The 28,000-nt window shown below is 54.6% G+C and overlaps 1 protein-coding gene across 3 annotated transcripts; it reads left to right on the top strand.

The window, feature by feature from the left end:
* On the top strand, nucleotides 1-27,973 carry SH2B2 (SH2B adaptor protein 2). 3 transcript variants are annotated; one of them, XM_075113175.1, is made up of 10 exons: nucleotides 1-74; nucleotides 1,057-1,182; nucleotides 10,645-11,532; nucleotides 14,666-14,767; nucleotides 18,817-18,908; nucleotides 21,077-21,171; nucleotides 21,712-21,894; nucleotides 22,018-22,211; nucleotides 23,006-23,177; nucleotides 23,628-27,973. In XM_075113175.1, exons 3-10 carry the CDS (start codon nucleotides 10,672-10,674, stop codon nucleotides 23,939-23,941), a joined length of 2,013 nt encoding a protein of 670 aa, XP_074969276.1. In that variant the 5' UTR covers nucleotides 1-74; nucleotides 1,057-1,182; nucleotides 10,645-10,671; the 3' UTR covers nucleotides 23,942-27,973. The 3 variants fall into 3 exon arrangements, with proteins under 3 accessions (XP_074969276.1, XP_074969277.1, XP_074969278.1); XM_075113176.1 differs by lacking the exon at nucleotides 1-74 and adding an exon at nucleotides 274-459; XM_075113177.1 differs by lacking the exons at nucleotides 1-74; nucleotides 1,057-1,182 and adding an exon at nucleotides 3,682-3,968.
* The last annotated feature ends 27 nt before the right edge of the window (nucleotides 27,974-28,000 follow it).

Here is a 28,000-nt window from a genome sequence, read left to right as displayed (position 1 = left end):
GGGGCGGCCGGGCAGCGCTGGCCCGCCGGGAGCCGCGCCGGGAGCCGCGCCGGGAGCGCCGAGCGCCGGGCCGGGTGAGCGAGCGCATCCCGCCGGTACCGGATGGCGGCCGGGGGTGGGGGAGGCCCCTTGTCTTCCCGGTTATTCCCCACCCCCGGTTGGAAGCGGACGCCCCCCCCACCCCCCGCCCCCCCAGGCCCGGGGGAGGGTCCCCGCTTGCAGCGGGAGCGCGGAGCTTCCCCCCCCCCCCGCCCCGGGGAGGGTCGCCCCTGCGGCGGGGTGGAGCTGGGGGGGAAGCGGGGCCGCCCCCTCCCCTCGCCGCCGGTCGGGGGCTGCGCTCGGCCGGGCCGGGGGCTGCCGCTGCCTTCGCCCCCCGCCCGGGCTGGTTCCTTCCCCCCTCCCGGTGAATATCGCCGCTCCTCCGGCCGCCCCCCCACCCTGGGCCCCGGCGGGGGGAAGGTGAGAGGCCGGAGGGTGGTACTGGGGGGCAGGCACCGCTCCGGGGAGGCGAAACCGGCCGTGTCCCGGCGCTCCCGGCTCGGTCCGGAGCGCCCGGGGGCGGGGGATGCTCCGGCGGGGGTCACGGACAGCGCGCATGACCCCCAGTGGATGCGCTCTCTCTTTTTTTTTTTTTTTTTTTTAAATCGTTATTGTTTGCTTGGGCTTTGCATGAGGGTTGCAGGCTGATTTGGGTGGTTTGCCTTCTCCCTCCAGCCCCCCCGACCCTCCCCCGGCAGCCGGGCCCTGCCAAGGGCAGAGCAGGACCGGTCCCACCCGGGCAGCCGGTGCCTCCAATTCCCACGGGGCTTCGGGGGCACCCGTGGGGCAACTGCAGCTCCTGAACTTCCTTCAGCCCTAGCTCTGGTGAAGCTGGGTTGCATCACGTGAAGGCCTTCGGAAAGCAGAGGGACTTTCTCTGTGGCCCTTCTGCTTATTTCTAGTTTCTGCTGAAGTACAAGGGAGCTGTGGCTTAGGGGTGAAAAGTGCCTTAAGGAGATGCTCGCAGTCCGATTGCGCTTGCTCTGGGGCTTGACGGTGTAAAACTTTGCCTTCCAGGCCCCTCTGAGTCAGCCTGGTCCCCTGTTCCAGTGCAGAAATTCATCAGTTGAAGTTATGCATTTGATCTGGAAGAACCACGCTGCTGGCACCTCGGGGACCCTGTGAACTGCAACAGGAGAGGAGGTAAAACCGCTCTGTCCACCCAGCATGCCGCCCAAAAACCCTGGGAGGCCCTGCCACTGTTTCTTTGAGTGGATTATTCAAATCTCCCATCCATGGGAATTTTTGGTTCAGTTTGTTGGGAGGGGAGTGGAGAAGGACCATGGTTGCAATGCTGGGCATCTGGGGTGTGCTTCTACATAGGGATCATGCTGCTAAACCACCCTGGCTCCTCTGAAATGCTCAGCTCTCCTACCCTGGGGCTCTCGGCCACTGGGTTTGCACAGACCGGTGGTTGTGCACTGCCAGGAGATGCGCTGAGATGGGATCGTGAGTGCTCTTGGACCTGCCCTCTTGCATTCCTTGGTGTTGCTTCATAGTGCCTCTCCATTGCTGTAACACTGCAGTGCACCCCAGGGTGGCCGTTGAATAACTTATTTCTAAAAAAGTTGCATAATTCTTGTAGAGATACTCCAGCCTGTCGACATGTGTTTGAGAAGGGTGTGGGTTTGCCTGCCCGAGCCCGGTGCCTCAATCAGTGCAAGGTGGCCATTATCCCTGTGCCATCAGTGGGACAAGTCAGTCTTGGGGGCTGCAGGATGGAGCCTCCCCTGTCCTGCTCTGGGCAACGCTTTGGGGTTAAAACTGCTGCCTTCCTCAAGAGTGAGTCCCTTGGTTGGTTCAGGGGTACTGTGGTTGCTTGACTACTGGGTTACTACCTCTTCTGGCTGTTCTTGACCATCAGGTCTGTCCCCTCCTCTCCTGGGCTGGTGGGAGCACAACTTGTGCATGCTTATGGCAGGGTGGTCTTGTCCACCCTCTTCTTGTACTTCTTCCTTGGAGGTAAATCACCCATCTCTTCAAGATGAGGATGTTGCTGGATGATGCCCTTCCTCCTCTTCTTCCCAGGGCAGGCAGAGAAACCCGATGATGGTTGCACATCTGCTGCTCTTGCTGAATCAGGCTGTGTGGGATGCCCTGGGGCAGTGCTGCCTTCCCTGCTCTTCTCCAGCCCAAAGGCCCGCAGAGCTGCTCCTGGCAGCACTCCCCTCCCGGCACAGCCGTGTGTTGGTGCCCTCGCTTGCCCTCAGCCAGTTTCCCTGCCCGTGGATGCCAGGGAGGTGACAGGGTGAGGGTTGGAGACTTGTGCCTGGCTCAGTGCTCTGCCTTCTCGTGCGAGCGGAGGCTGGCAGAGGGACACCGGAGACCCTGTCGCTGCAGGGAGTGCCTGGTGTGCTCCCTGACTCCCAGGAAATACAGGTTTGAATTCCAGCTGGCTCCATCACAGTGGAGAGGGGGAAAGGTTATCCCTAAAGGAAAATTGCATCCCAGACCTGATTTTTATTGAAGGGAAAACCAGAAGGGCTTGGAGAATCTGCTCGCTGGGGGAGCACCCATGCTGCTGGGCGCAGGGTCCAGGCTCAGGGCAACCCTGGACTACAGCCCTGCATGCATCAACACCTGCAGATGCTTACCATGCTTTAGAGGATGCAGACCCGGAGAGGGACCCAGTGTGCATCCCCTCCAGGGTCCCATTGGGAAGACAGGAGTAGGTTTGTGCCCTGCGACACTGGGTCCTGGGAGCATTTGGCATGCAAGACCCTGGGGCTGGAGAGGGGCTGCAGTGGCACTGCAGTGGGGCAGTGCCCTGGCCAGAAGCCTTGGGAAGGGGGCAGAGAAGTCGGACACAGCCTGTAAATCCCTCCTGCATGGCCACAGCTGCCACGCTGCGTACAAAGCGCTGCCCGCACAACGGAGGGAAAGGGGATATTTGAGGTTGAATCTCCAGCCAGGGATGGCAGCCATAACAGGGTGTTTTGGCATCATCTGGTTGAGGGGGGGTTTCAAAGCCCACTGGAATTTTTATGAGGTGTTTTGCTTAATACACCACTTAAGCAATTAGCAGCGATTGTAGCAGTCCTGGGTAAGGCGCTGGGTAGAATTAAATTTTCCAAGCTCAGATACCATTAGGCAGCAGTTTAATGCTGTTTGCAGGCGGGTATGAGACAATGATGTGTATGGGGAATTAGATCTGCAAAGTAAAAAAAAAAAAAACCATAATAAGAAAATTTTGTACAGACCTAGGTAACTTTATCCCATGTTTATTATGTGCCATAACTGAAAAACAATCTTGGGGGCTTCTCTGCCCTAAAAAAGCAGGGATCCCCAGTGGTGAGCCAGGACAGAAGCACACAGCGATGGCTGTGCCGTACCGCATCAGGATGTGCGTTGCTGGGCATCCTGCACCCCTGACCTGTGCAGCTCACTCCCCAAAAACACCTGAGGAGCCCCTTAATGGCATAGCAATCCACAGAGCAAGAGTTGTCTTTTGAAAGGAATTTGCACTTGTTTTGGAACTGCAGTTAGTTTTATGTTGTGGGGCTTTTTCTTTAAATCCCCTGAATTTCAGGTGCATCTAGGGGTGGTGAGTGAGCAGCTAAATCTCCTGTGATCTGGCATGTCTGAGTCTGGGAAGGGTCTGCCCCGAGGTACCAGGTCAGTGGTTAATATACAACGTGTGTGTGCACGACAGCGTGCGCCCTGCTGCCACCTGGCACCAGCAGCGGTCCAGTCTGGAGGTGGGCGTGCAAATAGTTTTACAAGGATGGGAAGTTGAGAGGAGGAGGAGGGTTTTGTTGTGGGCTGAGGGGCGGAAGGAAATCTAGGCTTAGCGAGGGAAATGTGAGATTGCTTGGTTGGGGACAGGGCTTCGGCCGTTCCTCTTGGGAGGCTCTGCTATTGTGGCCGTTAAAAATAGACTTTGGACTGGTTACTCTTCTGCGGGAAGCTCCCTGGCTGGAGACGGGCAGGTGAGGTTGCACGCGAGCGAGAGGGAAGGGACAACAGCTTCTGACCTCCTTTGCCAAACGATCTAATTTTTTTTTATTTTATATTTATTTTTATTTTTTTCGTGAAACGTCCAGCTTTTCTTTTGGGGCACCGAGGGAGTGTCTTTGCTTTATTTCCAGACATAGCACGTTGTTCCCAAGCCCCAGGCTGCATTCATGATGCCCAGCTGTAGCGATGCTCTGCACAGCATCACAGAGCTCACCCTGGGGACCGCCGGCACTGGGTGAGGATGGTACCCCTTGCGTCCCACCCAGATCAGTGGCGATCTAAGTGGCTTGGGTGACACTCCAGCCCCACACATGGGCTGGCAGCATGGCTCCCTGCAAGATGGATGGGATTACTCAAGGAAGAGATTATCTAAGATCCAGTGGATCTTATCTATTAACTAGGTAAACTGTACAATGGGGACAGATTTCGGAGGGAAGATTTGAAGAGAAACTGTGATATGAAGTTGGTCAGGATAGTGGGAAATGGAGAAAATCTCAGGTTTTGCTGGGGGACTGTCATAGGCCTGAGCGCTGCCTGGCTGGTCTTGGCAGACTGGCTGCATGTGGGGAAGAAGTGTCTGTGCCCCACCTCCAGCACCCGGGGTCCTGGCCGGGAGCAGGTCTCCCACTGCAGGGTGACTCGTGCTACGGGCTGGGGACTTTGCTCGGCAAGTCAACGGCAGGGCTGGAGCCGCAGGCGGGATGCGGCCCCCAAAGCCTGGTATATCTGTGGGGGCATTGGTTCCTGCAGGGTTAGCTTTGGGATGCAGAATGGGGGGATTGCACGCAGAGCTGTGGGGAGACTGTCATATGTGCAAGAGGGGGAACAAAGGGTCATTTCTTGCCCGTTTTCTCTTTTGAAGACATCTCCCTTCAGTGCCTGCACCCCGCAACCCTGCCCTGGAAGATGGCCATCCACCGCTGCGGGGTGCTTTGGGGGCATCTGTTCTGAGAGCCGCTCCAGCTAACGCTGTGGCTGGAGGGGTCCCTCACTGGGCAGCAGAAAAAGACCTTGTGATGCCTTTTCACTCCAGACAGATGTTTTCTAGGCTCCAGATGACAGGAAGACCCGTAGTGCATCTGGGCAGGGAGTCAAAGCATGCATTTAATGGGGGATTTGCAGAAGGAAGGTGGTTTGACCATTACATTTGAGACCAAAATGCTGTTCAATTAATATTTTAGTGGGATGAACAGTAAATGAGAGGAACAAAAATTGTTTCCATTTCTGATTCATAGAAACAGAATAGTTTGTGTTGGAAGGGACCTTTAAAGGTCATCTAGCCCAACCTGCCATGCACAGAGACATCTTCAACTAGATAGGTGCACCTGACCCAGGTGCAGGACCCTGCACTTGGCCTTGTTGAACGTCATGAGGTTCACACAGGTCCACTTCTTCTCAAGCTTGTCCAGGTCCAATGGACAAGCTGGCCTGATTTAAGATCTATAGGGTATAAATAGTACACAGAGCAATAAGGAGTGCAGAGAGCCATCAGCTCCTCCCAGCCCAGGGCTGCGGTGGGGATGGTAAGTGGGTCTGGAGGGATGTGTAATGTGCACAGGCAGATAACTTTTGGTTTTTTGCCTTATGGCTTTTTCTTCCTAAGCTCAGCCTCTGTGTCTGGTTAAAGCTCTGATGGGTCATGAGGGCTGGGACCCTTCCCAGCTGCTTGAGGGGGCAAAGGAAGCCCCCCGGGAGGAGGTCACTTGGTCTCTGTGCGCTTCAGGTGTCTGCTGTGGAATGGGGGAATGTCAGCTCCATGGCTGATGTGTCCCTCAACCCTTTGGGCTTGCACAGTAAGAGCAAAGGTGATGTGCTTTCTTCCCTTCTGCCATCAGCCCTGAGCCTTGCTTGCTGCTCACTCTGCCCCACCGTCCCTGAGGGCAGTCCTCATCCCGGGTTTAGCCTTTCCCCATCTGCCCAGGGCAGGCAGCGCCTCGGGGCCGTGCAGGCAGGTGCCAGGCTCCCTCGCAAGCTGCCAGAGGGGCCGCCTGCCTGCCAGGAGCTGCCTGCCTGCCAGGAGCGTCACCTCGCAGCCTGCTGCCGGGGAGGGGGGCCGGGGAGGTGTTGCCTTGCTCTCGGATTTGCTTGTGACTCGGGGATCTCCCTTGGCCCAGCATGCTGAGGTCAGGCGCTTTTCTGGGGGAGCAGGTGCCTGGGTTTCCTCACGTCATTCCCTCAGGATTGCCAGCTGGGGCTTTGAATGGCATCGATCTTGCTGGAAACTGAGCAGCTTGCTGGACCCAGGCAGTCGGGACCGAGCTGGGGACCTCCTTCGCCGTGAGCCAGGGCTTTGCTGCACACCTTTCCCTGCAGGCTCTTCCTCTCCTGCCCTTCCCTGCTCCCAGCCAGGCACATCCCTGACCCAGGGAGCGGAGATGGAGGGATGGAGGCTTGCCTCGCACACCCTCCATCGAACAGTATTTTTTTCCTGTTGAATTTTGGATCACTTTGGCCCAGCCTGGCTTTGCTGTGCCAGGCAGAAAGAAAACATCTCTTTATTAGGGTTGTTTTCTTAAATAAAGCCCTCGGAGCAAGTGCTGGGCTAGCTGTTCCAGCTGTCCCATGACCGGCATTTCACGTTCGGGTTATTAATGCCTTATTAGATGTTGGTTCCTCCCCACGTCTCTGGTTCAGCAAATCCCAGTGGCATTGCTCCCCAACTCCTGCTTCACTGGAGACTTTTTTTTTTTATCGTGGTCTCTTGCACTTCTGCTGACAGTTTAGATTTCATTTCTTCTTGAGGGTCAGTAGCTTGCTTCAGCTTTCAGATCTTTCCACTTGTATGTGCTGACACGCATCCCCGGTGCAGGGGATACACCAGCACAGCTTATTGGGAGAGGTTGTCATAACATCGCTGCCAGCAGCTGGCTCTCACCTGCGGTTGCAACCTGGGTTTCCACTTGGCTGATCCCCAGAAATCCTGGGGTTTTTGGTTTTGTTTTTTTTTTTCTTCCTTCTTGAACCTTGACTTTCTCTCTCAAGTGACAGCAGCAGCAGGGCACAGCTCTGCCCTGGGAGGTGTCTGGGGACTTGTGCCGGTGGGTTAGGTGTTCATCAGCAGCCTGATGCCTTGGTGGCCACTCTGTGACTTCCCTTTGACAACAAACATCCTCATTTATATATTCATATGTCTGTCCTTCTGTGTAACCCAGGCCAAGGACTTGAGGCTGTGGCCCCTGAGCAAATTCTGGAGTTGTCCGATAGCACCTCCAAAGGGATCTGGCTCCTTCAAAAGGTGCCCCGGAGCACGCTGCAACGCTTGGTAAGCTGGGCTGGAAGTGGATGGCCCTTGCTTTCCAAAAAAGCAATCGCAGATTTGCTGCTTGTTTTCATCCTGAGCTTATTTTCATCTTTGCTTCCACCGCCCTGCCCGGTGGTGCTGTCTGAGGCATGATAAGTTATTTCGAGAAGTGGGGCAATGCTGTTGGTATGGAGGGGAGCGGAGGTACTGAGATTAAAGGTAAATCTACCCGGATAATTGGGACCCTGCTTCCCGCTGAAATCAGGTGAATGCATATGCACTGGGGTGGTTGCTGGGGCGATGATGGCTCTGGAGTCCTGGGGGGGGGCTGTCCCCAGCCGCCCCGCCTGCTCCCAGGCTCTGCCGTGAGGTCCTGGCCGGGGGCTCACAGACCCGTTCTGGGCAGCGGGGGCTGGAGACGCAGCACAGGGTTAGTAACCCCCCCGCCACCTCCTCAGACCTGCCAGATGTCTCTCCTCTAGACTTCGTTTTTATAAATTGGCCTTTTAAAGTCTGTCATCCCCATGCAGATGAAAGGAAGATGCTGTGATGCTTCTGTTTGCGTGTCTCCGAGCCTGAGCCTGGCTGCAGTGCCTGGGTGGCAAGGCTTTTTGTTTGGAGCTTTATCTTTTCTGAAGTGCCTTTTTTTGTTTGGGTTTTTTTTTTTTCCTTAATCTCTCTGAGTCCATTGCATCTTGGCTTGCCACCCCTCAATTTCAGGCAGGCGGGCCCTGCTCGGTACCACTGGTCCCTCCTGGAGAGATGGATGGATGGAGAGAAGCGTTCTCCCCCATCTGTGGGGGTGGACACCAGCAAAGCCCCAGGGCTCAACACTCAGGGCAAAGCCAAGCCACTCTCTTCTGGTAGATGCAGTTAAACCCATTGCTGTGGGCTCACTCTTTTCCCCACTAAAACTCCTTTCTACTCTTTTACCTTTGCACCCTTTCCCCCTCCCTTGCTTTCACTGTGCCTGCTTGGATCAGCAGAGAATCATCTCCCCATCTGCCCCGAGCCCAAATACTCCTGGCCCGTTTCTTGGGGCCAGGGCGACTCCTGGCGTGGTGGTGGGGAGCTGGGGCTGTGAATTTTAAAGCCAAGGGACAGTAGCTGCTGCCACAAGTTGAGCCTTTAAATTCTCTGCTCGGTGATGGGTGGATAAGTAGGAATTGCATTTGCTGGGAGGGTAACAAAATTTTGCATTTTCTGCTTCTTTCCCGCTGTCTCTTGGGGAAATTCAGACACTGTTCTGAAATTGCAGGGTTGGGGTTTTTCCCAGCTGGCATGGATCCCTGTGAGCAGGACCCGCTTGGCTCTCGGGGAAAGCCCTGTGATGCTGGGGAGAGACTCACTGGGGATTTCTGCAGGGGCTGGAGCTCTGCCGGGGACCGGTGATGGTGCTGCAGGACACGAGGCACCAGCACGGGTCCCTGATGGCCACGTGTGTGCCCTGTCCTCGCTGCCTCCCCAGCACAGCCGGGACACCCAGCAGCATCTCAAAAGTGGGAAGATGCTGCGTGTGTGGGGCAGAGGTGCTGCTGAGGGAAAAGCTGCGTGGTCCTTACAAGACAGTGGAGAAGCCAAGCTCCCGTGGTTCTGTCTCTTAAGCAACTCAGGGTTTCTTTTTCCATTGAGCGTTTTTGCTGCTTGTATGAGTTTCTCCCTGTCTGAGGGGGTTTGAGATCCTCTTCCAGGGCCAGAGGTGTTCCCAGAAAGCTCTGATGTTTCATGTTGGCAGGTCAGGCAGCATCTCGTCTCCATAGGGATGTGTTGGGGAAATGGCAACTGGCTGCTGCTGCTGCTCCACATCTTGGCCTTCAGAGCTTGTTCCTCCCTGGGGTCTTGTGACCAACGTGGCCAGGGTCTGGAGGACGAGGAGCAGGTTAGCTCAGTCCCTGGTGCCCACCCCAATCCAAGTGGTAATTAATTATTGGCCGTGTAAGCTGCTGGCAGGTTACTGAGCATGATTTCTTAGCAGTAGTAATTCACGGCCAGCAAAGGAGCTGCTCTGTGAATGGAGAAGGCAAAATCCAGGGGAAATGTCCTATCCTTCCAGAATTCTGGCTGTCCCCAGGCATGGTTCCCATCTGGAGCACAGCAGCCACAGACACCCCTGGGCTCTGTATTAGAGCCAGCTGAGGTGGATTAGCTGAACCGCTGCCCTCGGGGCGGAAAGAGGGTTGTCCGGGCACACGGACTGTGAGTTTGGGGACGTGGGCTGAGCAGTGCACCAGTTGCTCAGTGGGGAAGGCTTACCACCACCAGCAGGCACAAGAATTATCGGCACTGGGAGATGATTTCTGAGATGTGATCGCTGCTGGGGTCTCCCCAGGGAGGTGGTTCAAGCTGCCCAAAGCTAGGTAGAGGTTTGGGAAGTGCAGTGTAAGTGCAAGACCACTGTGGGTCCTGTGGCTGCTGGGAGAGGGACCAGTGTGCAGGTTGGGCAAAGTGGTGCTTCTCCCATGGGCATGTAGGTCTGATTTTCAGCTCCCTTCAACTGGTGGGCCCCTGGGTCTGGCTCCTTTTATCCCCTTGTACCCTACCTACTCGCTTGTCTCTGCCGATACTTTGGATATGGAATCCGAATGGATAACTCCTGAGGTTATCCATTACGGCACAGCGCCTGATGCTCAGTGGGGAGGGCAAGAGGCAGGGGCTGAGCTCCCATGTGGCTCCTCAGCTCGGTCTGATGGAGATGTGACCCGACAGGGAGGACTCGGCCATGGTGGGGGGACAGGAGAGCAGCGCCTGCCCCAGGTGAGGTGTCACCCGGTTAAGGAGGGTCTGGCCTATGAAGCCTGGGAATGAGCAGCTCTGGCAGTGCGTTGGGCTTGGTCCTTGCCATCAAAAGAAGCAAGATCTGTGTCTCTTCTAGGATGTCTCTTAAAAAATAAAAAATTGATGTGGCAGAGGATCAGGGCAGAAATACGAATGGAGGAGAAGGACCAGCTGCTGGGTGCAGAGGGGAGGGTGCTGCCCTGTGTACCAGTGCAGGCCCCTCCGGGATGCCCGGTGCTGCCTCACCCCATGGGAGAGCTGCCGCCGTGCCCAGGCAGAACACACAGGCGAGAGAAATCCTGAAGGCAAATCCCCCTGGGCTCCTCCGGTCGGGGACTCCTTAGCGGTTTTATGAGAAATCAATAACGCTTTTGCATGGTCATAATCGTAAAATAAGTACAATTTATGGCTGCTGCTGGGGCCAAGATTTTTTCCGCTGTACAAGGTGGAGAGGGAACGGAGCAAAAGCACTTTCCCACGGCACTTCCCTTTGCACCAGGGCTGCAAACCTGTTCCTACATTGTGGTGGGGGGAGACCTCTGTTTGCAGGGGGGTACGGCTGCACAGGGCGAGTTGCCCATGTCCTTGCCAGTGTCTGTGCCCGCGCTCACGCTGTCCCCTTGCCCCCACAGCCTGCCGGCAGGTGGAATGGGGCAGCCATGAACGGCGATGCCCTGTGCCAGGAGCCCTCCTCCCCGCTCCCCGACTGGAGGGAGTTCTGTGAGCTGCATGCCCAGGCAGCCGCTGTCGACTTCGCCCAGAAGTTCTGCCAGTTCCTGAAGGAGAACCCTCACTACGACACCCCCGGGGCAGAGACCTCCTTCTCCCACCATTTCGCTGCCAACTTCTTGGACATCTTCAGCCTGGAGGTCAGCCGGGTGTTCGTGTCCGACTCCCCCACCAAATACAACATCGTGCCCTTTGTGGGGCTGCAGAACTGCCACGTCCCCTACGGGCGTGAGGTCACCCCAAGGAAGGAGGAGACATCCACCGAGTCCCTGGACAGCATGGACACCCCGCTGGGTGCTGGACGGTACCTGAGCCCGGCGCAGCAGGCGCAGGCACGCAAGGTGTCCTCCTATGGCCAGTCCCGCAGCTCGGAGGACGTCTCCATCCATGCTGCCACCAAGCCCAAGTTCAAGAAAGGTTTCTCCTTAAGGAACATGAGCTTGTGCGTGGTGGATGGTATGAAGGAGATGTGGCATCGCAAGTCCTCTCCGGAGCCGGGTGCCGAGGCTGCCCCAGGTGGCCGGAAAGCTGAGAGGGAGCCATGGCCGGCCGGGGGCAAGGAGCCCAGCGACCCGCGGGAGAAATGGACCCACAAGCTGCGCCTGTCCAAGGTGCCCTCCTCCAAGGTGGAGCTGGTGGACATCCAGAGGGAGGGGACGCTGCGCTACATGGTGGCCGATGACACGAACTGTGTGGGGAGCTCACAGTGGCAGAAGTGCCGCCTCCTGCTCCGGAAAGCAGTGAAGGTGGAAGGAGAGAGGTTCCTCCTTGAGTTTTACGTCCCTCCAAAGGTAAGTCCTGCCTTTTCTCTGCTGTTTTTCTGAGCAATTCAAGCAGCAGTTGGGCTTTCCTTGAGGTTTTTCTTATTTCCGCTGCTGAGTTGGGATGAAATCCAGCTCTGGTCTGGAGCGGGGTTAGTGTCGAGTGGCTGAGATGCAAACGGAGGAGACAGCATGGTTGAGGCCCATCCAAACTGCAAGCCCCAATTGCTGCCGTTCATCGGGGCATAGCCCTCTCCTTCCCCACAGCTTTTGGGAGAGACGCTGAAGCCTCTTTCTGTTCCTTTGGCCCCCCAAACATCGTCCATCTTGGTGGAAAAGCTCATTCCCCCATCAAGATGTGCGGTGTCCAGACTATCCAAAGGGTTTTTTTTTCTTTTCCCAACATGTTGCAGAGACGTGTCAGGCCGATGGCTCACGCAGCAGCAGTATGGCTGGGATCGCTGCCTGGGCTTTGTGCTTTAGATCTCAGAGGGTCGCTAGTTCACTTTCAGAAAGCGTTTTTTTTCCTTTTAAAAATAACAATTCATTTAGAATAATTTTGCATCTGCCAGGCCACCTCCAACGCAGCTTTTTGATGCTGGGGACAGAAGACCTTGGCGTTGCCCTCTGGGGCTGCAGCACCACTACCATGGATGGGTTTTGCAGCTATCTTCCCAGACAGCCCCAGCTATTTCCCCTCCTGGGCAGAGGAACACATTCTGATTATTATTACCACCCACAATATCACTTTTCTTTGTCTGCATCTCTCCTTCTTTAATTTCAATGAAAGCTTCAAAATCGGAAGCTGGTTTTCATCGCAGCGCGTCCTCGGTGCATCCTCCCTCCCCTTATGCATGCAATGCCCTGCACGCGATGCAGGGTAACGTTGTCCCTGTTTTCCTGGGGGAAAGGCTTGAGTGATGGAGCTGTTTGCTCAAGAAATGTGGATTATAAGACCTCCAGTCTCCTCTTTGCTGCAGGACCGCCTTTGCTCCTGGGCTGAGCGAAGGGGTGCCTTGTGATGCCAAACCCTCACCTGTGTTAACGCCATGATCATGCCTTGTATGCGCTGTGCTTTCTCCTCTCTGAAGAGCACAGGGCAAATAATAAGCTGTTCCCTGGGGCTTTACTAGCTGTATGTGCTGGTAATGAAATCTCAGGTTATTTAAATACCTAGGGAAGAAAAATCTCATTTATTTCATCTTCTCCAGGACTTTCCTGCTTGCCTTTCAGTCTCTGGTAGCAAAGCTGGGCTGACATAAGCCATCGTGACAGGCGTGCACCCAGGGCTGTGGCTGTGCGGGTCTCGGCATGCTCCAAGCCTCCGGTAGCCCTCAGTTTGGTAGAGGAATGGATTCATACACTATACATAGGAACAGCAGGATAGTTCATATTTTTAAACAGTATTTTCTAATTTTCTGAGGCCAAAATGAACCTCGGCACTGACGGTGTTAGTCCGTGCCTCTCATCTAACCATCACATCTCTCCTGATAGAATATAAAATGTAAGTTTAAACTCGAGTGCGTCTCTATAGAGTGGCTCAGCACTGGTACATGGGTGGCGTGCATTGCTGGTAGCTGGCGGGGGGGCTTCCTCAGCCCAGGGACTGCACAAGACCCAGCTGGAAGGAAACCACTGCATCCATGGCATGATGCACGAGGATCTGGTGAACCTGGTGGGTGCAGGCTGCACAGAGCAGCACTGGCAAGTCAGCTGCACCAAAAGGGCAATAAACTCAGGTTAAAATGGAACAACTGCTGCTCTTAAAAACAGTTGAGAGTGCTCATAGAGGGATTGTTTTAGTGTATCTTGCTTTGCCTCTTAAAATCAATTTTGAAATTATTTTATGACAACTTTTATGAACTTTGCTCTCCTGTTATAATCACACCCTCCTTTGGTTTACTTCTTTCTCCCCTCATCCTGTCTTGCTTCCCATCTGGCAACGATTCAGCTGTAAAACTGGCACCAGCCTGGCACAGCTGGAGGAAAACAGCTCTTTGCTTCAGCAGCCCACAGGTTTCTTTTTGCTCAGGCCCTACAGAAACAATGATCATGTCTTTAAATCTTTAAAGGGAAGAGCCCTCCTGGAGAAGACCCTTCTCTGACTCACCGGTGAATTAACACCATATTTTCTTTCCTTTCGAAGCATCTGCCTGCTCCTTTCAGACCTTCTCCTGTGCAAACACCAAGAGGCAAAAATTCCCCAGGGCAGGGCTGAGCCCCGCACAGCCTGAGACAGTGCGGAGAGGCTGAAATTAAACTTTCTGGAGGGGAACAAGGAGTTCCTCTTCTGTCTTGGATTTATTCTCCACCCCCCACCCCCCCACCCCAAAAAAAAAAAAAAAATAATGGGAACTGGACCCATTATTGGTAACCTGTAGCCCGGCACTCACTGCCAGCCATGTCCCACCCTATGCACCCAAGGCACCAGGTGCAGATTTTAGCAACTAAATTGCATCTCTGCTTCCCACAGCCACAATGCTCTGAATCCCGGAGCCCCAGAGAGAACAGGCCTCGCGGAGCAGCTCTGCAGGCTCCTTTGGGAGGATTTGTTATAATTAAAACAAATATCTGGGGAATTTGTTGCTCAGCAGACACTTCAAGTGGGAGGCACTGGGTCCTGCCCCCCATTGAGTGGGTGCCGGGGGCCCCAAGGGAAATTAGTTTTTCTTTATTTTAATGTAATTAAAATTCCCTGCATGGCTAAGGCTGCTGCATTGTAGCTTTTCTGTTGAAATGCACTGGATAAATGGGGTGTCTTCCTGGGCTGCTTTCTGTGTAGGAACCGTCTTCCATCAGGTAGCACATCTCTGTTAGGAGAGGGTTTATAAAGGAGAGAAGTAAGTGATCTTGGCAGAGCTGGCATATCAGCCTGTGCTGGAGCAAGGAAGAGGTTTGGCAGTTAAATGCACTAACCTCCCTATCTTCCACTGGGCCTCCTCTTGGTTTAATTAAAAGAGCTTAGAGTTATCAGGCACATGAGGGAAATCAATGCTTTTTTTTTTTCTCCCCCACCCCTGTAATAACCGTGCAGGCTGAGCTGCGATCTTGCCTCTCTGAGAGCCCTGCTGCGTCATCCCCTGGGAGAGTTTGATTCAATTGAACAATGTATTTTTTTATTTATTGATTGATTTCTTTTAATATTTTTTTTTTCTTGTCCCAGGCTTCCAAACCCAAGGTGAGCATCCCACTGTCAGCCATCATCGAGGTCCGCACTACCATGCCGTTGGAGATGCCCGACAAAGACAACACCTTTGTCCTAAAGGTGAGAGCAGGGCGGCAGCGGTGTGTATCCCAACGGGGACCCCATCTGTGTCTGCATCCAGCCCCCGCTGCAGGGATGCTCAGTCCCCAAGGGGATCGTTGCCTTGATTTTTGAGGCTGAGATGCCAACAGCACTAATGCTCCCTGCAGGATCCCTGCCTCCCCTCCCCAGGTTGTGCCCCTGCAATGATGCAACCTCCACCTGATGCCCAGGTATTTTGGGCTCGAGCTGTTTGCCTGGCTTTCACCATGGGGTTTTGCTTCTCCTTGTCACCAGGAGACGGATTAAATTAGTGTCCAGGGACAACATGCAAGGCAAAATGCTCTTTGGTGCAGCTGCCCGTGGTTTTGTGACTACCGCTGCCCTGGTTTGGTGGCACATGGTGGCCATTTCCTTGAGGCAGGGTGATGGGAACGGCTGTGCGGGGCCACTGAGGCCCTGGGGATCAACCACCACAAGTCTGGGGGCACAAGCAAAGAGTCTCTCTCTCCCCCCAGAAAGAGTCTTCCATATCACGCAATTAGTTAGCTTAATGGTCCCTCCTGTTCGCCGAAAGGCAGCAGCCTGTCACGGCAGGTCAGGGCTGAATTTCGCAGGGTCCCGGCTCGGGGTGCACTGTGCCACTGTGATGATGGACATGCTGTTGGAGATGGCATTTCTTTCCAGCTAATGAGGCTGTGCCTCTCTGCTCATGCTGATGGACTCGTGCTCTCCACCAGAGCTGTTGGACATGGCTGGCTGGGAGGTAGCACGTGTATGTGGGGGGGAGAACAGTGTTTTGAGGATTTCTGTGTCCTACCTCTGGTAAAAGAAAAAAAAAGTTCTCTCCCTGATGCTTCTCCCTAAAAGCATGTGGCAAAGGCAGAGCAGAGAGGCCAAGCTTCCTGGCGGAATGAACCTGTTTAAAAGCTTAGAAAACTGAAAGCAGAGGAGGGAAAAAATTGAGCCTGGCTTCCTGGAAGCCCCCGTGCGTGGTAGCCCATCTGGCCCCAGCACACATTGCTGTGGTAAACTGCTCTCCACCAAACCCAGCTCCTTGTAAAGGTCCCACACCTTCTACTGGCAGCCTCCTCCAGGGTATCGTCCCTGCCCCAAGAGCTTCTTGGGGTTCAACATCAACCTCTGCTGCAGCCGTTGTCCACCACAGACATGGAGGCTAATTTGGCTGTTGTCTTCTGTGCCTCAAAGACCAACCTCATGCATTGTCTTGTCTCCAGACTGACCAGCCCAAGGTCCTCCCCACTTTCCTTGCAAGCTTGGGAGAGTGTGTGCCCCAAAGCATACATGGTGCTGTGGCCAGGAACGGATGGGAAGGATTGCTTCTCCTTTGATTGCTTCTCCTTTCTTCTTCCTCTTTACCCAGCCCAAGTTGATCCAGTTGCTTTCTTTGTACCCTGATGATGACATTGACTCGTATGCAGCTTGTGGGCTGGTGTAGCCCCTCAATGATTTTTTGCAGAAGAATTTGCAGAACTGCAAACTGAGTTGCAGTTCCCCAGCCCAGGCACCCATGGCAATCGGTGTGAGCTCAGAGCGCACCCGTGTCCTTGAGCTGGGGGATAGCTTGAGCTTTTTCCTCCACAGATCATTTCTCAGCTTCAAGTTCATTTGGATTCTCATCTCACCCTCCAACACACTTGCAATGTGGTGTCATCTGTGAATTGATTAGGCATCTTTGCTGTTGTCCTAATCATTACCGAAGAACAGCATGCATGGAGGGAGTCCTTGACGTGAAGGAGCTTCCGAGCACAGCCCTCAGCTTTGATTGTTAGCTGTTGATAACCCATTAACAATCTAAGGGCTCTTGGAATATGGCTTATCAGCTACCTGTGATCGCGTTTTCTAGATCCTCTTACATGTCTCATCTCAACTGTGTCTTGCAACTGACCTTGCTGGAGCGCCACATCAGTGTTCAAAGCATGGCCAATGCTGAGGCTGTGACGCTGCTGCTCCCCGTCCCTGGGGCTGTCACGAGCAAGTCCAGATGGGTTTGACAGGGTTTGGTTATGGCAGACCCCTGCTGGGGAGATTCAGCTCCAGGGTGCTTCCTGGGTGCCTGTGGAGGGTTGGTTTCTCTGGCTGCTGGAGGAGGGCTCTAGGCTTGACCTCTTCGCATATTTTGGAGCCAGACATGCTCTCTCCACTCCCACTGCTAAAAGCTCTGTGACTGCTTCAGCCATTTCTTTAATTACCCTGGGGAACACTCCAAACCCCACTGGTCTGAAAATGCCTGATTAACCAGGTACCCTCCTGCTCCTGCCCCATTCTGGCCAGGACACTTAAACTGCTGCAGGGTTAATTGATTGCAATCGATCCTTTGAGTGAGCCGAGGCAGCAAACGAGGCATTGAGCCCATCGGCTTGCTCCCCATCTCCTGCTGCCCCTCTCCTGCTGCTCCGGCAAGCCTTTTCCTTCCCCTCCCAGCTGTCAGCACAGGATGCTTTTCCCCTATTCCCAACATATTTTATTATCTGTCGCTCATTTTCTGCCCCAGCCCTTGTGTGTCCTTGCTGAGACATGTTCTTGGTGCTCTTTTGTGTTCCCCCTTTGCTGCTGAACTCACCGAGTGGGTGAAGCACCCCTCAGTGTCAGGGTATGGATTAGAGAGGTAAGAAAGGGAGATGGTTTCCCTTCTGCCTTCCCATGTACAGGGTTGATGTTGAGCCCAATCTCAACATTTGTGTGCAACACACCACTCTCTGGCAGGTTATGATGGGTGGAAAAGCCCCCTGCCTTTTTTTGGGAAGGCCATGCCAGAACAGTTTCTGCCAAATTGCCTAAAAATTAGCAGGCAGCGTGTCCCCACCACCCATCAGACACCAAGCACATGTTTGTTTTTTTTTTTTTCCATTGCACAAGCAGGCACTTGCAAAATACCCAAGCCCTGCATGTGCTTCACTGGCTGACATGCTCTGCATGAGAGAGCAGCCCTGTCTCCCACGCCAGCTTCATGCATGGCCCTCAGAAGCCAGAGAGGCTCCTTTGCTCTGGTCAAACAAAATGCAGGGGTGGGGGGACATCTTTGCTGCTCCCTTCACCTCCGCTCGGGGCAGGATGGCCTGTGCGCAGCCCTGGGCTGCAGCAGGGGAGCAGATTGCTGCTCGGCCCCAGCCTGGATGCTGGGTACCGCTTCCTGCACGCTCTGCTTATTTTCAGGACAGTGATTCAGTTGTTTGCGATTAATTTAATTTGCTAGGAGGTTGTCTCAGCTGGCAATGTGATACCCTCCCGGAGTCAGGGCTGCCTCGCCGGCTCGGGAACGCAACGTATACAGGGTCTGGTGAGGGATGTGGGGAAACCTGCCAGAGGCACGCAGTATTGTATGGTGTGGCTTCTGAGGCTTGCTGTTCTGTTGCTGATGTGGGACTTCTGGTTCCTCCCTGGCCCCAGAAAGGCCCAGATCCTCTGGGTCTGCAATTTTTGAGGCTCTTTTGTGTCCTGATTTTTATTCTAATTTTTTTTTCCTGTTAAAGTAGGTTTCCGTCCCACACCATTGTAATCAGAAATCAGAAGCCTCATAGACCAGCAGGCAGAAAAGATGGACAGGAGAGATTTTTTTTAAACTCCTGGGTTTAGGGGTCTGGCAGGCTTTTGGGGCAGTGAGAGGACAGCACAGCCTCTGCTCTACCTGTGCAGAGCTAGTTTTTGGAGACACTGTGGCACCCAGGAAGTGAGGGATGCTGACTGTGCTGGTGTGTAGTGCCAGGCATCCCCAATGCCACTGGCCAAGTGCGATTTTGCCACAGAGGCTGTAAAAACCTTGTGATTAATTTACTGATAACAGTGGGGTGGGGGTTTTCCTCCAAGCCCCAGCTTTGGTCAGAGGTCACACTCACATACACCAAAGCATTTCTGTGGGTCACCCACTGGCATCCCTTTGCTGGGATAAGAAGAGGGCGCTTATTCCACCGTGTTCAAACAAAGTGCTATTTAATAGCAGCAGGTGAATGGGGGGGGGGGGCGTGTCTGGCTGGGTTATGGGGTGTGCTTTGCCCCAGGGGGTGGTGGGACCCCAGCCACAGCCTGACGCTGTCCCACATTGTCTGCAGGTGGAGAATGGTGCCGAGTACATCCTGGAGACCATTGACTCCCTGCAGAAGCACTCCTGGGTGGCAGATATCCAGGACTGCATCGACCCCGGGTAAGGCTTGCTGGAGGAAGGTGCTGTGCAGGGGCCAGGCTCACCACTGCTGTGGTGCCCTCGCCACCAAGCATGGGTTATTACCCCGATGCAATTTTTGCTGCTTCAGGTTATTACAGAAAGTCCCTGACTCATGCCAGCAGAAGTCTGGAGGCAAAGTTAGCCGTCTGTGTGCGTCAGAGGTGCAGCCTCGCCGAGCACTGGCTGCTTGCTCACCCTTTCCTGCTCTGTGTTGCCTCGACCAGGCAGAGGCAGGTGACCTGGGAACACAGCCCTCAATACGGGAAGCTCCTAACACCCACCCTCTGAAGCTTTTATACTACATTTGAGCTATTTTCTGTGCTTTTTTCCAGTCCAGCATCCATTGTATATTTAAGATTCAGCTGGCTAAATTTATTATTTATTTATGTTTCTATCACTGTGGTATTAATGCTGTCACTGGAGTCACACCTACTCTGCTGAAACTTCTCATCTGTTTTTTCATTGGCCCATGCATTAGGCTATGCTGTAGGGAAGTTCACGCGCCTGGCACTGCTGCCCTTCAGCTGGCCTAGACAGGCCCCGTCCCAGGGAGGCAGGATCAGCTCAGGTGCTCCCTGGGCTCTGGGGAAACCCCAGCACTGCCCTTCTTGGCACAATTTTGGAAAAAAAACAGGTGCTCAAGCTTACAGAGGTGAAAACCTTGAGCAAACCTGGAACAGGGGCTTGGGCAGGCTCCAGGCTGCCTCTGCCTCTCTTCGAAGAGATGCGGTTTGGATACTGCAGGGTTGGTCACAGCGCAGGCTGCATCTTGCAGATAGGATGCACTAATGGACTCCAGATCTGTGCTCCTTCAGCTCCTTTTGCTGCATTTTAAAGTGTATAATTCAAGAAGTGATGCTGAAGCTGGGCTGCTGATGGAGGTGAGGCTGGGAGACATGGCCCTTTTTCTCCCAGTACGTGTTTTCTAGCCGGAGCCGAGTGCCGTGGCTGTGCTCACCTCGAGCTGCTGCAGAAGCCACAGGCAGCCCTGTGCCATCCCCTCACTCTGCTGCCAGCAGCCTCCCAGCCTTTTATGTTTGCTTAGCACCCAGCACAGTCCCACTTTGGCCTCTGGACGTGACTGTAAAGCAAATAATAATGAACTCCAGAGCAAATAATAATGAGCTGTTTAATACACCAACACACATGCTTGGTGCCAAGAATGAATTTTCAATCAGCTCCTGATGCTGTTGCCAAAGGCTGCACGCTGGAGCCTTTGCGTGAGCACCCGTCGACGGCTTTTCTGCAAAGCGTTGTTGGTTTTGGTTTCCTTCCTCCCGTCTTGTTTTTAACTGGCTGCAGCTGAATGACTCCCAATGGCTGATTCACTTACTGGCCACTAAATAATTCATCAGCTCCCTCGTGAGCCATTACTGCTAACGCAGCCACTTCCTCGCTGCATGTGCCCACGTGGCTGCTGTTAAGCAAGAGTAGCCAAGTGTCATGGGCAGCTCCGGCAGCGCCAGGCTCCCGCTGGCAGCCAGGATGAAAATAGGCTGTGGAGCAAGTGCAGGGGCTTGCACAAGAAGGGTGCTGAAGTGCATGGGCAGGGGTTGGGCAACAGGGATGCTCTCCATGGGGGCCGCAATGCTGCGGCCCCCACCTTGCACTGCTCCTACTCGCTGTCTCCTGGGTTGATTTTTTTTTTGGTGTCTTCTGGGGACGTAATTCCTGTGGGTTGGTAATTCCCTTTGCAGAGGGTGAAAGCTTAAGCGCCCTTGGGTGGACATCAGTGGTGGGAGTGTGCATGCATCTATGTACGTCTTGCAAAGCAAAGTGCTGAATATCAAGGTGACAGATTCCCATCCAAACCAAAAAGGTCGCAGCAAAATTCTTCAGCTAGGGCCAGCTGGCGTGACACATATAGTGAGGTCTTCCAAGGGTTTAATTCCCTTCACGCCGGTATCTCACCCTCAGAAGGCCACATTGCTTTGCCAGCCACTCTGCCTCTCTATGCTGCGGGCGCTTCTGTCCGTGGCAGCCCCTCCAGGAGGAAGCAAGGGGCATCGGGATGTACTCCTGGATCACAGCTGAAATTTTGTTTGATCAAGAGTGCCCGTCGCATGCCTCAGAGCAGAGGTGCCATGCATGCATTCCTGCAGTGTGGTGGCTGGCATGTGAAAGTCTGCTCTGTGCTCTCCCTGCAGGGACAGCGGGGACGACATCGAGCTGGCGTCCTGTGCGCAGGGAGCCTGTCTGACGGGCAGGGTGTCTTCCTGCAGCTGTGAGTTCCTGGGTGATGGTAAGGACATACATCTGGGAAAAATACCTGCTGGGGGGGGTGGGAATTTCTGGGTGCCAGCTCTGGTTTGCTGGGGGCCAGATCCTGCCAGTGATAAAGTGAAAAAGTCTGAAGCAGGTCCTGTGAAGATGGATCTTCTGTCTATCGCCTTCCTCTTCATGCTAGTCCCCACCCTGGGGAGTTGGTCCACCCCATTTAAGACATCAACATTGCCCCTGTACATCCTGGTACATGGTGAAGATCTAGTCCCCACTGGGGTCTCCAGGTCCCAGCGAGCAGCCTCCACCTGCACAACCCCACCTTGTCTCTGTGGCCAACCAAGACACATCAGTGTCCCCCATCCTGGTTGCACTGGGAGAAGGAAACCCAGTGCAGACTGAAAGGGAGTCCCCTGATCTATGGCCAGAGTCATAACCTAACCCTGAGATGTCTCTGAGAGCCCAGGGTGCTCCAGTAAAGCGGCCTTCAGAGCAGGACAGCCCCCAGCTTTGTCTGGTGATGCCAAGCCATGAGCCCATCCCTCTACAAATTCCCTTCCAGATGTGCCCAGGCCACCAGACAGATGTGCCCTGCCCGGTGCTCACAACACCGCCACAGCCACTGCTGTCCCTGCACCCCACAGCCGGGGCAGGGACTCCCTGGGGGAGCTCCTCACCCACGTCCCACTGGAGAGCTTCCTGCAGACGCTGGAGTCCTCCCCTGCCACTGGCGGGCAACTCGCAGGTACCAGGATGCAGGATGTGGCCCCAGCACCTCACTCTTGGGGGTGCACAGAGAGAGAGGAGGAAGGGGTGGGAGAGGGTGATGTCTGGGTGCTCCCTAAAAGCCTGCTCTCCCTGTGGCCAGGGGAGGACAGTGAGGCAGAGGCAGAGATCAACCTTTCCAGCTTCCCCTGGTTCCACGGGACCCTCTCACGGATCAAGGCGGCTCAGCTGGTGCTCTTTGGGGGTGCCCGGAGCCACGGCTTGTTCGTCATCCGGCAGAGCGAAACGCGGCCCGGGGAGTACGTGCTCACCTTCAACTTCCAGGGGAAAGCAAAGGTGGGTGTCCTCTGCTTCTCCCTGAATGTTAGTGTCAGCCCTGCCCAGCACCTGGGGCTCCTTCCTGCCCTGCTGGGGCTCCGCAAGCAAGCGGGCGCCGTGCGGTGACCCCAAACAAGGCAGCTCTGTGGGGAGCTGCACCCTGGCAGGGTATCCCTTGGGACCACCTGCCCTTGTACCCCAAGAGCCCTCTGCACCCTGCCCAGCTCCATCAGCACTTTCCCAGCTGGATCAGTGCCTGCCATGTGGGCATGAGATTAAATACCCGCAAGAGCCTGGTACATCATCCCCTGCCCTTTTCTTGTCTGCTCCATGTCCTGAAGTACACAGATGCACTGCAAAAAAAAAAAACAGCCCACATGTAGTTTTCTGCCAGGTCCCTTTTCTACCAGAGGGCACGTGCTGCGAGGGGTTGAGATATAACTGCCTGGTCTTGTCGTCACCGTCCTGCAAGAAGTAGTTCAGATGGGCTGTGGGCTTCCCTACGCTGTCTGTGTCAGCAGGATGGGAGCTGCAGCCCCCACCCCAGCTGCACCCAGCTGCCCTTCTCTGGCTGCCTCTGTACAGCGTTCATCACCAGGAGGGGACAAACTTCTCCTGGGGCTGCTGCGAGTGGGGTTTTGCAGGAAACACTCTGCAGCAGGAGACCCTTCTAGCCAGGCAGGGGAAGAATAACAGTCCCATGCTATGAGCAAACCTCCCTTGGCTGATGGAGGTGGCTCCTTCTGCTTACTGCAAAGGTGAATCTCACCCTTGCAAGCCCCAGCTCACCTGCTGGCCCTGTGCACTTGCAGCACCTCCGCCTGTCACTGAATGAGAGCGGGCAGTGCCACGTGCAGCACCTCTGGTTCCAGACCATCTTCGACATGCTGCGCCACTTCCACACGCACCCCATCCCTCTCGAGTCAGGCGGTGCAGCCGATATCACCCTCCGCAGCTACGTCGTGGCCCAGAGCCCGCTGCCCGGTAGGTGCCAGGGTATTGTCATTGCTACGTGGGGGGCTGGGATCTTGCATGGACCCAAAAGGGACTGATCCCTGGGATTTCCTCCACTGACACCCCCTAAAGCTGTGCCTGTGTCAGTGCGCGTGGCTCTGGAGGTGCCCCAAGGTGGGCATTATCCCATTGAAGGTGAGCAGGGAGGACCATGTAGCAGCAGAGCTGTGCTGGAGGGACCCGTGCACATGGGGGTGTCGGTCCCCTGGCTTGAGCGGGGTCAGAGCAGAGGGGGCTGCAGAGCTCAGAGCATCCTGCTATGTTGGGAGAGAGTCGGCAAGGAGTGTTGGGGAAAGACAGGGTCAAGGATGGAGAGACTGAGCAAGGGAGAGGGTGGGTGTGGAAAGGTGCCAGCGAAGGAGATGGGGGGATGAGCCCACAGGCAGCATTGGAGGGGTCAAGTTCCTGTCTCCCTTACAGACACCGGCCCTCCGCCAGCCCTTGTGTCACAGCCACCGGGCTGCCGGGTCGACCTGCCACCCCCACACTACTTCTGCAGCACAGCACCTGCCGGCCCACCAGCCCCACCACCTGCTGAGGGGGTGCCCGTGGCCCCCGCTGTCACCATCCCTGCACCCTACCACCGCCTGGAAGGTGCCCTGGGCCCCCGGAGCCGCAGCGACAGCACTGAGCACCGGCCGGAGCCCCCCACCGCCAGTGCTGAGGACTACCACGAGGCTGATGGTGCCCGGAGCCGGACCCGGGCAGTGGAAAACCAATACTCCTTCTACTGAGTGCCCCCATGCCCAGGGGCTGGATGGCAGGGGGATGCGGGGCACCCATTCCCCTCACCCCTGCACCTGCCTCACTGCCACCTCCTGCCACCGCCAGCAACCCGGCCAGGACATCCTTCTTGTTCCCTGCCGCTTTCAGGGGCTGTGTGAGTGGCAGTCAATTTCTCAGCTGGACCCAGCGCCAGCCCCAAAGTTGGGGCAGCGCTGGGAGTTTGGGAGGTTGAAAGCATCAGTGCCATTTTGGAGCTTGCAGCCTCTTCCCTTTCCCTCTGGACCAAGAGTTCTCCTGGGGCCGAGCTGGCCTCCCTGTGTCGCCTCCCTGGGAATGCTCCTCCTGGGATGGCAGCACATCCCCTCTGGGGTGAGAGCCCAGTGTGGCCAACATCCCTTCTGGCACCATTGCCCTGCAAAACAGCCGCCGAGGGGCTCTGGCATTTTGGGATGACAGTGCAAGTGACAGATCCCCATGCAGAAGCTTTTCTCATACATGTGGATCCATGCGCCTGAGACGGCACCGCTGCAGAGGCCTAGGGGTTTATCCAGGCTGGCTTTCAGACTCCCTGTGGGACAAGTGTTTCCCACCCTCTGCCAGGAGAAGGGTTTTTTCCAAAGCATCTCATTCGAGGAAGGTTTTTTCCTGCTGTCCTGCCATTTATGTTCCTTTGTTCTTTCTCTACCTGCTGTACCTATGGACAGTCCTTGGATAATACCTTTCTTCCTCCCTCTTTTCCTTGCTTTTTCAAAACCTAAGCTGTCCACAAGGGCATCAGCTCTGCCTTCTCTCTGCTGCAGCTAGGGGCTGTTTTCCGTTGCTCAAGGCAAACCTTGAAAAATATGACAACCACCCTGCTTTGCATCAGTTGTTAATCATTTGGGATGTCTCAGGGGGGTCAGACAGAGGCCAGGCAAGGGCTGTGTCAGGAGAGGAGGGGCAGCCTCGCCCTGCAGGTGCTCAGCTGGGCTCCCAGGAATGAAAACACTACACATCTTCAGTAGATGCTATTGAAGGTTTTGGTTTGTTTTTTTTTTTCCTTAGAGAAATATAAATGCCCAGGAAGAGCAAAAAGAATGGGGCTGCTGCCAGGTGGGTGAACGGCCAGCCAACATGGAGGGGGCCAGGGCAGGCTGACTGCAGTGACAGGTGGGATTGCTCTCACCGATGGCTGAAGTCCCTCCCCAGCAGATGTAAAACCCTGCCAGCGACAGCTGTAGCAGCAGTGCTGCCAGGAAGGACCAGGCACTGCAGCAGTCACCGCTTCGTGGTGACTTTCTGACTTTCTAATAGATCAGTGCAGTCACATGCATCTATAGCAGGAAAAAGGAGCCCCCACCCAGAGGTGAGCTCTGGCAGCGTGTAGAGCAGAAACCCGTTGTGGCTAGGTATGCACTATGTTGTTGATGCTTTTCCTACAGGTCACTGAAGCTCTTAGGGTGGTTTTTAGAGGTCAGGCTCCTTTCTGGGACTGTGTGCCTTGTGTGGGGTGGGAGACCCTCTGTAAGAGCAGCTTGTCTTGCAGAAAAAGTGCTTGCACATCCCTCTTGGTTTGTCTCACCCAGCTTGTCTTCCCCATCACCAGGACTCCTGGCTCCTCATGTGGCTGCCAGACCTGGGTGACAGTGCTAGCAGGACCTGAGTGAGGTGGCTTTGCTCTCTAGGTAGAGCAGACCCCACCATACCCAGCTAGAAGTTACCACTTAGTGCAAAGGGAGGTATGCCCCAAGACCCAACCTAGCTCAAAACCCCTTGAATTTGCCTGGAGTTTTGGGTTGGGTCAAATTATTTTTTTTTTAGGTGCCTTCTTTCCTGAGCTAGCAAAGCATGTCCCCAGTGCTGGTGGCACTTGTCTCTCCCGCTTCAGAAGGGCATAGAAGGGTTCTCAAAGGTTCCTTACCTGCTCCTGCAATGTGAGAGTTGCCTTTCTGGCCCATGGGTATGTGAGATGAGGGCTGCTGGATCTCATTCCTGTAGCAAATCCACCTTGGCCCTTTTGAGGGCAGTGGGAGCAGTTTGCTCTCACAGGGGTATTTCTCCTTCCTTAGCACAGCTAAAACCCAGCTCAAAGGAGCCCATGCAGCAGGGAGAGGCCAGATGCTCTTGGCTGATGGGTTTAACATGGACCTTCTTCCTTCACACAAAATGAGGGGGGACCTTCAGATATGGCACAGACATTGCTTTTGTTCTTCACTGAGGTCCCAATGGGCCAGGTGGTTGTGGATGGGAGCACTGCCTTACAGACCTTCACATGTTTTGATGATGGCTGATTTTTCACCTTCTGTGTCACAGGATATAGGAAAAGGAGAGGGAAGCAATGATCTGCAAGCAAAAATGTTAATTTGTAAATAGGGAAGAGTCTGGAAGAGTTTACTGTTCTGTAGAATAAATTAATTTTATTTAAAGAAAAAGGGACTTGTTAAACAAATGGAGAACTAGAGTTCCAGTTTTAAAATAAAATCACTTGCAAAATGGATAGCACATGAGCTTGGGGCTTTGCTGGATTTGCTGCATAGAAAACAAAGAAGTAGAGGGAGGATGCTGTCCTGTCACATGTGTGTAGACCTCATTGCTATCTCGAAGCAGTTAGGGCTGAGCTCAGCCTGCCTCTGACTGATGGAGCTGGTCTAGTGCATCAAGGATGGAGAAGTGGGGTATTTTTCATGCTGTTGGGCAGAAGGAGATGGAGGGTGGGTTCAGGCTGTGCAGGGCAGAGTTTCTTCTCCTCCCAGTGTGTTACTTTCTTTGTCTGGTTTGTCACTGGTGCAAGCTGGAATGCCTCCATCCCTGAAGCAGCACTGATAGTATTGACTCAGCAGCCCTGGGGAGTGAAGATGTACCTCCCTTGCCAGAGGCCAGTGCGAGCAGCTCCTAGCAGCTGTGTTCCCGGTGGTGTGTCATCCCCCCTCCTATGCCTTCGCCTCTCCTGGGAGGCAGTGCCTCACACTCCACCCTTGCATGTCTTTCTAGTGTGCTCTTTTCTGCCGAGATTCCCCATGAAAAACTGGTATGTTGTCCCAGACTGTACTGTCACAGCTAAGCAGCGTGACAGACACGGCTTGCAGACACAGCTAACACATGGCTTTTGGGGGGATGGAGGGAGCTGCTCAGCTCTGTAATCAGGCCATGGTTGTGTCATCACCCATTCACAAAAACATTCCCTCCCCAAAAGGCTCCAGAGCCTGTTCACCGATCCTGAGGAGATCATCTGTCAGGAGCTGGGGAGGTGACAGCCCCTCCGTATGGACGACTCCTTTGTTGACCACAAGGCAGGCAATGAGGGCTGTGCCTGTGGGACAGTTGCTCCTCCCGCCTCATCATAAGCCATTCACACCTCAGCATATTAGCAAATTGACTAATTAAGGCATTAGTCTTGATGGAAAACATGCTTTCCCTTCACAGAGTTCCTGGAAGGGCAGGCGCAGGATGCAACAAAGGCAGAGATCTAGTGGTGAAACAAGGGGCAAGCAGGCTCAGTGTGTGGGCTGGGCTGGATTGTGTGCCAGCAATGCCCTCCGCCTGGGGATGGAGCAGGACTGGTCTGCGGGGGTGCTGGTGCTGAGCTGCACCCTGGCAGTTACTATGAAGACGGCAAAAATATGAAGGGATTTCAGCAGCACAGTCTTCCGCATTTCATGCAGGTGTCTGAGCGGTCCGCAGCTGCTCCTGCCTGCCTGACATGCAGGGTCTTTCTCAGGAAAGGCTCACAGTGCTTCCAGAAGGATCCCTTTGGTAAGACAACTCATCAGAATGGCATTGCTCTGAAACACAAATGAGCTGCTTTGATGCAGCTCAGGAAGCTGGATATTTTGTGTGGTTTGCACTGAAATGTGAAAACACTTCCCTGTTCTAATGCAAATCCCCTGCCCCAATAAGCCCAGCTCTGCCCATACCCCAGCCCAGCACTCTGATTTCATGGGCTTTGTATTTTTTAATGGCATGCTGAAATACTTCCTATTTTTGTATGACCCAAGTATTAGTCTTGTTCCCCCCTCCCCAGACAGATGTATTTTAAATGTAATACATGCATAATACAGCAAGAGTCTGCACTAATTCCCTAGACATGT

This window comes from Phalacrocorax aristotelis, chromosome 18, assembly GCF_949628215.1.
Source record: "Phalacrocorax aristotelis chromosome 18, bGulAri2.1, whole genome shotgun sequence".
NCBI lineage: Eukaryota > Metazoa > Chordata > Aves > Suliformes > Phalacrocoracidae > Phalacrocorax > Phalacrocorax aristotelis.
The sequence above is the reverse complement of the archived record's forward strand: the minus strand, read 5'-3'. Positions and strand labels throughout refer to the sequence as shown.

What these genes read in the sequence shown, in the direction of transcription:
- SH2B2 (XM_075113175.1), top strand. Translation starts at nt 10,672, where the DNA reads ATGAACGGCGATGCCCTGTGCCAGGAGCCCTCCTCCCCGCTCCCCGAC. An exon ending in CTGTGAGTTCCTGGGTGATG is followed by an intron (nt 21,172 to 21,711) that starts GTAAGGACATAC and finishes ATTCCCTTCCAG; the next exon opens with ATGTGCCCAGGCCACCAGAC. An exon ending in ACTTCCAGGGGAAAGCAAAG is followed by an intron (nt 22,212 to 23,005) that starts GTGGGTGTCCTC and finishes GTGCACTTGCAG; the next exon opens with CACCTCCGCCTGTCACTGAA.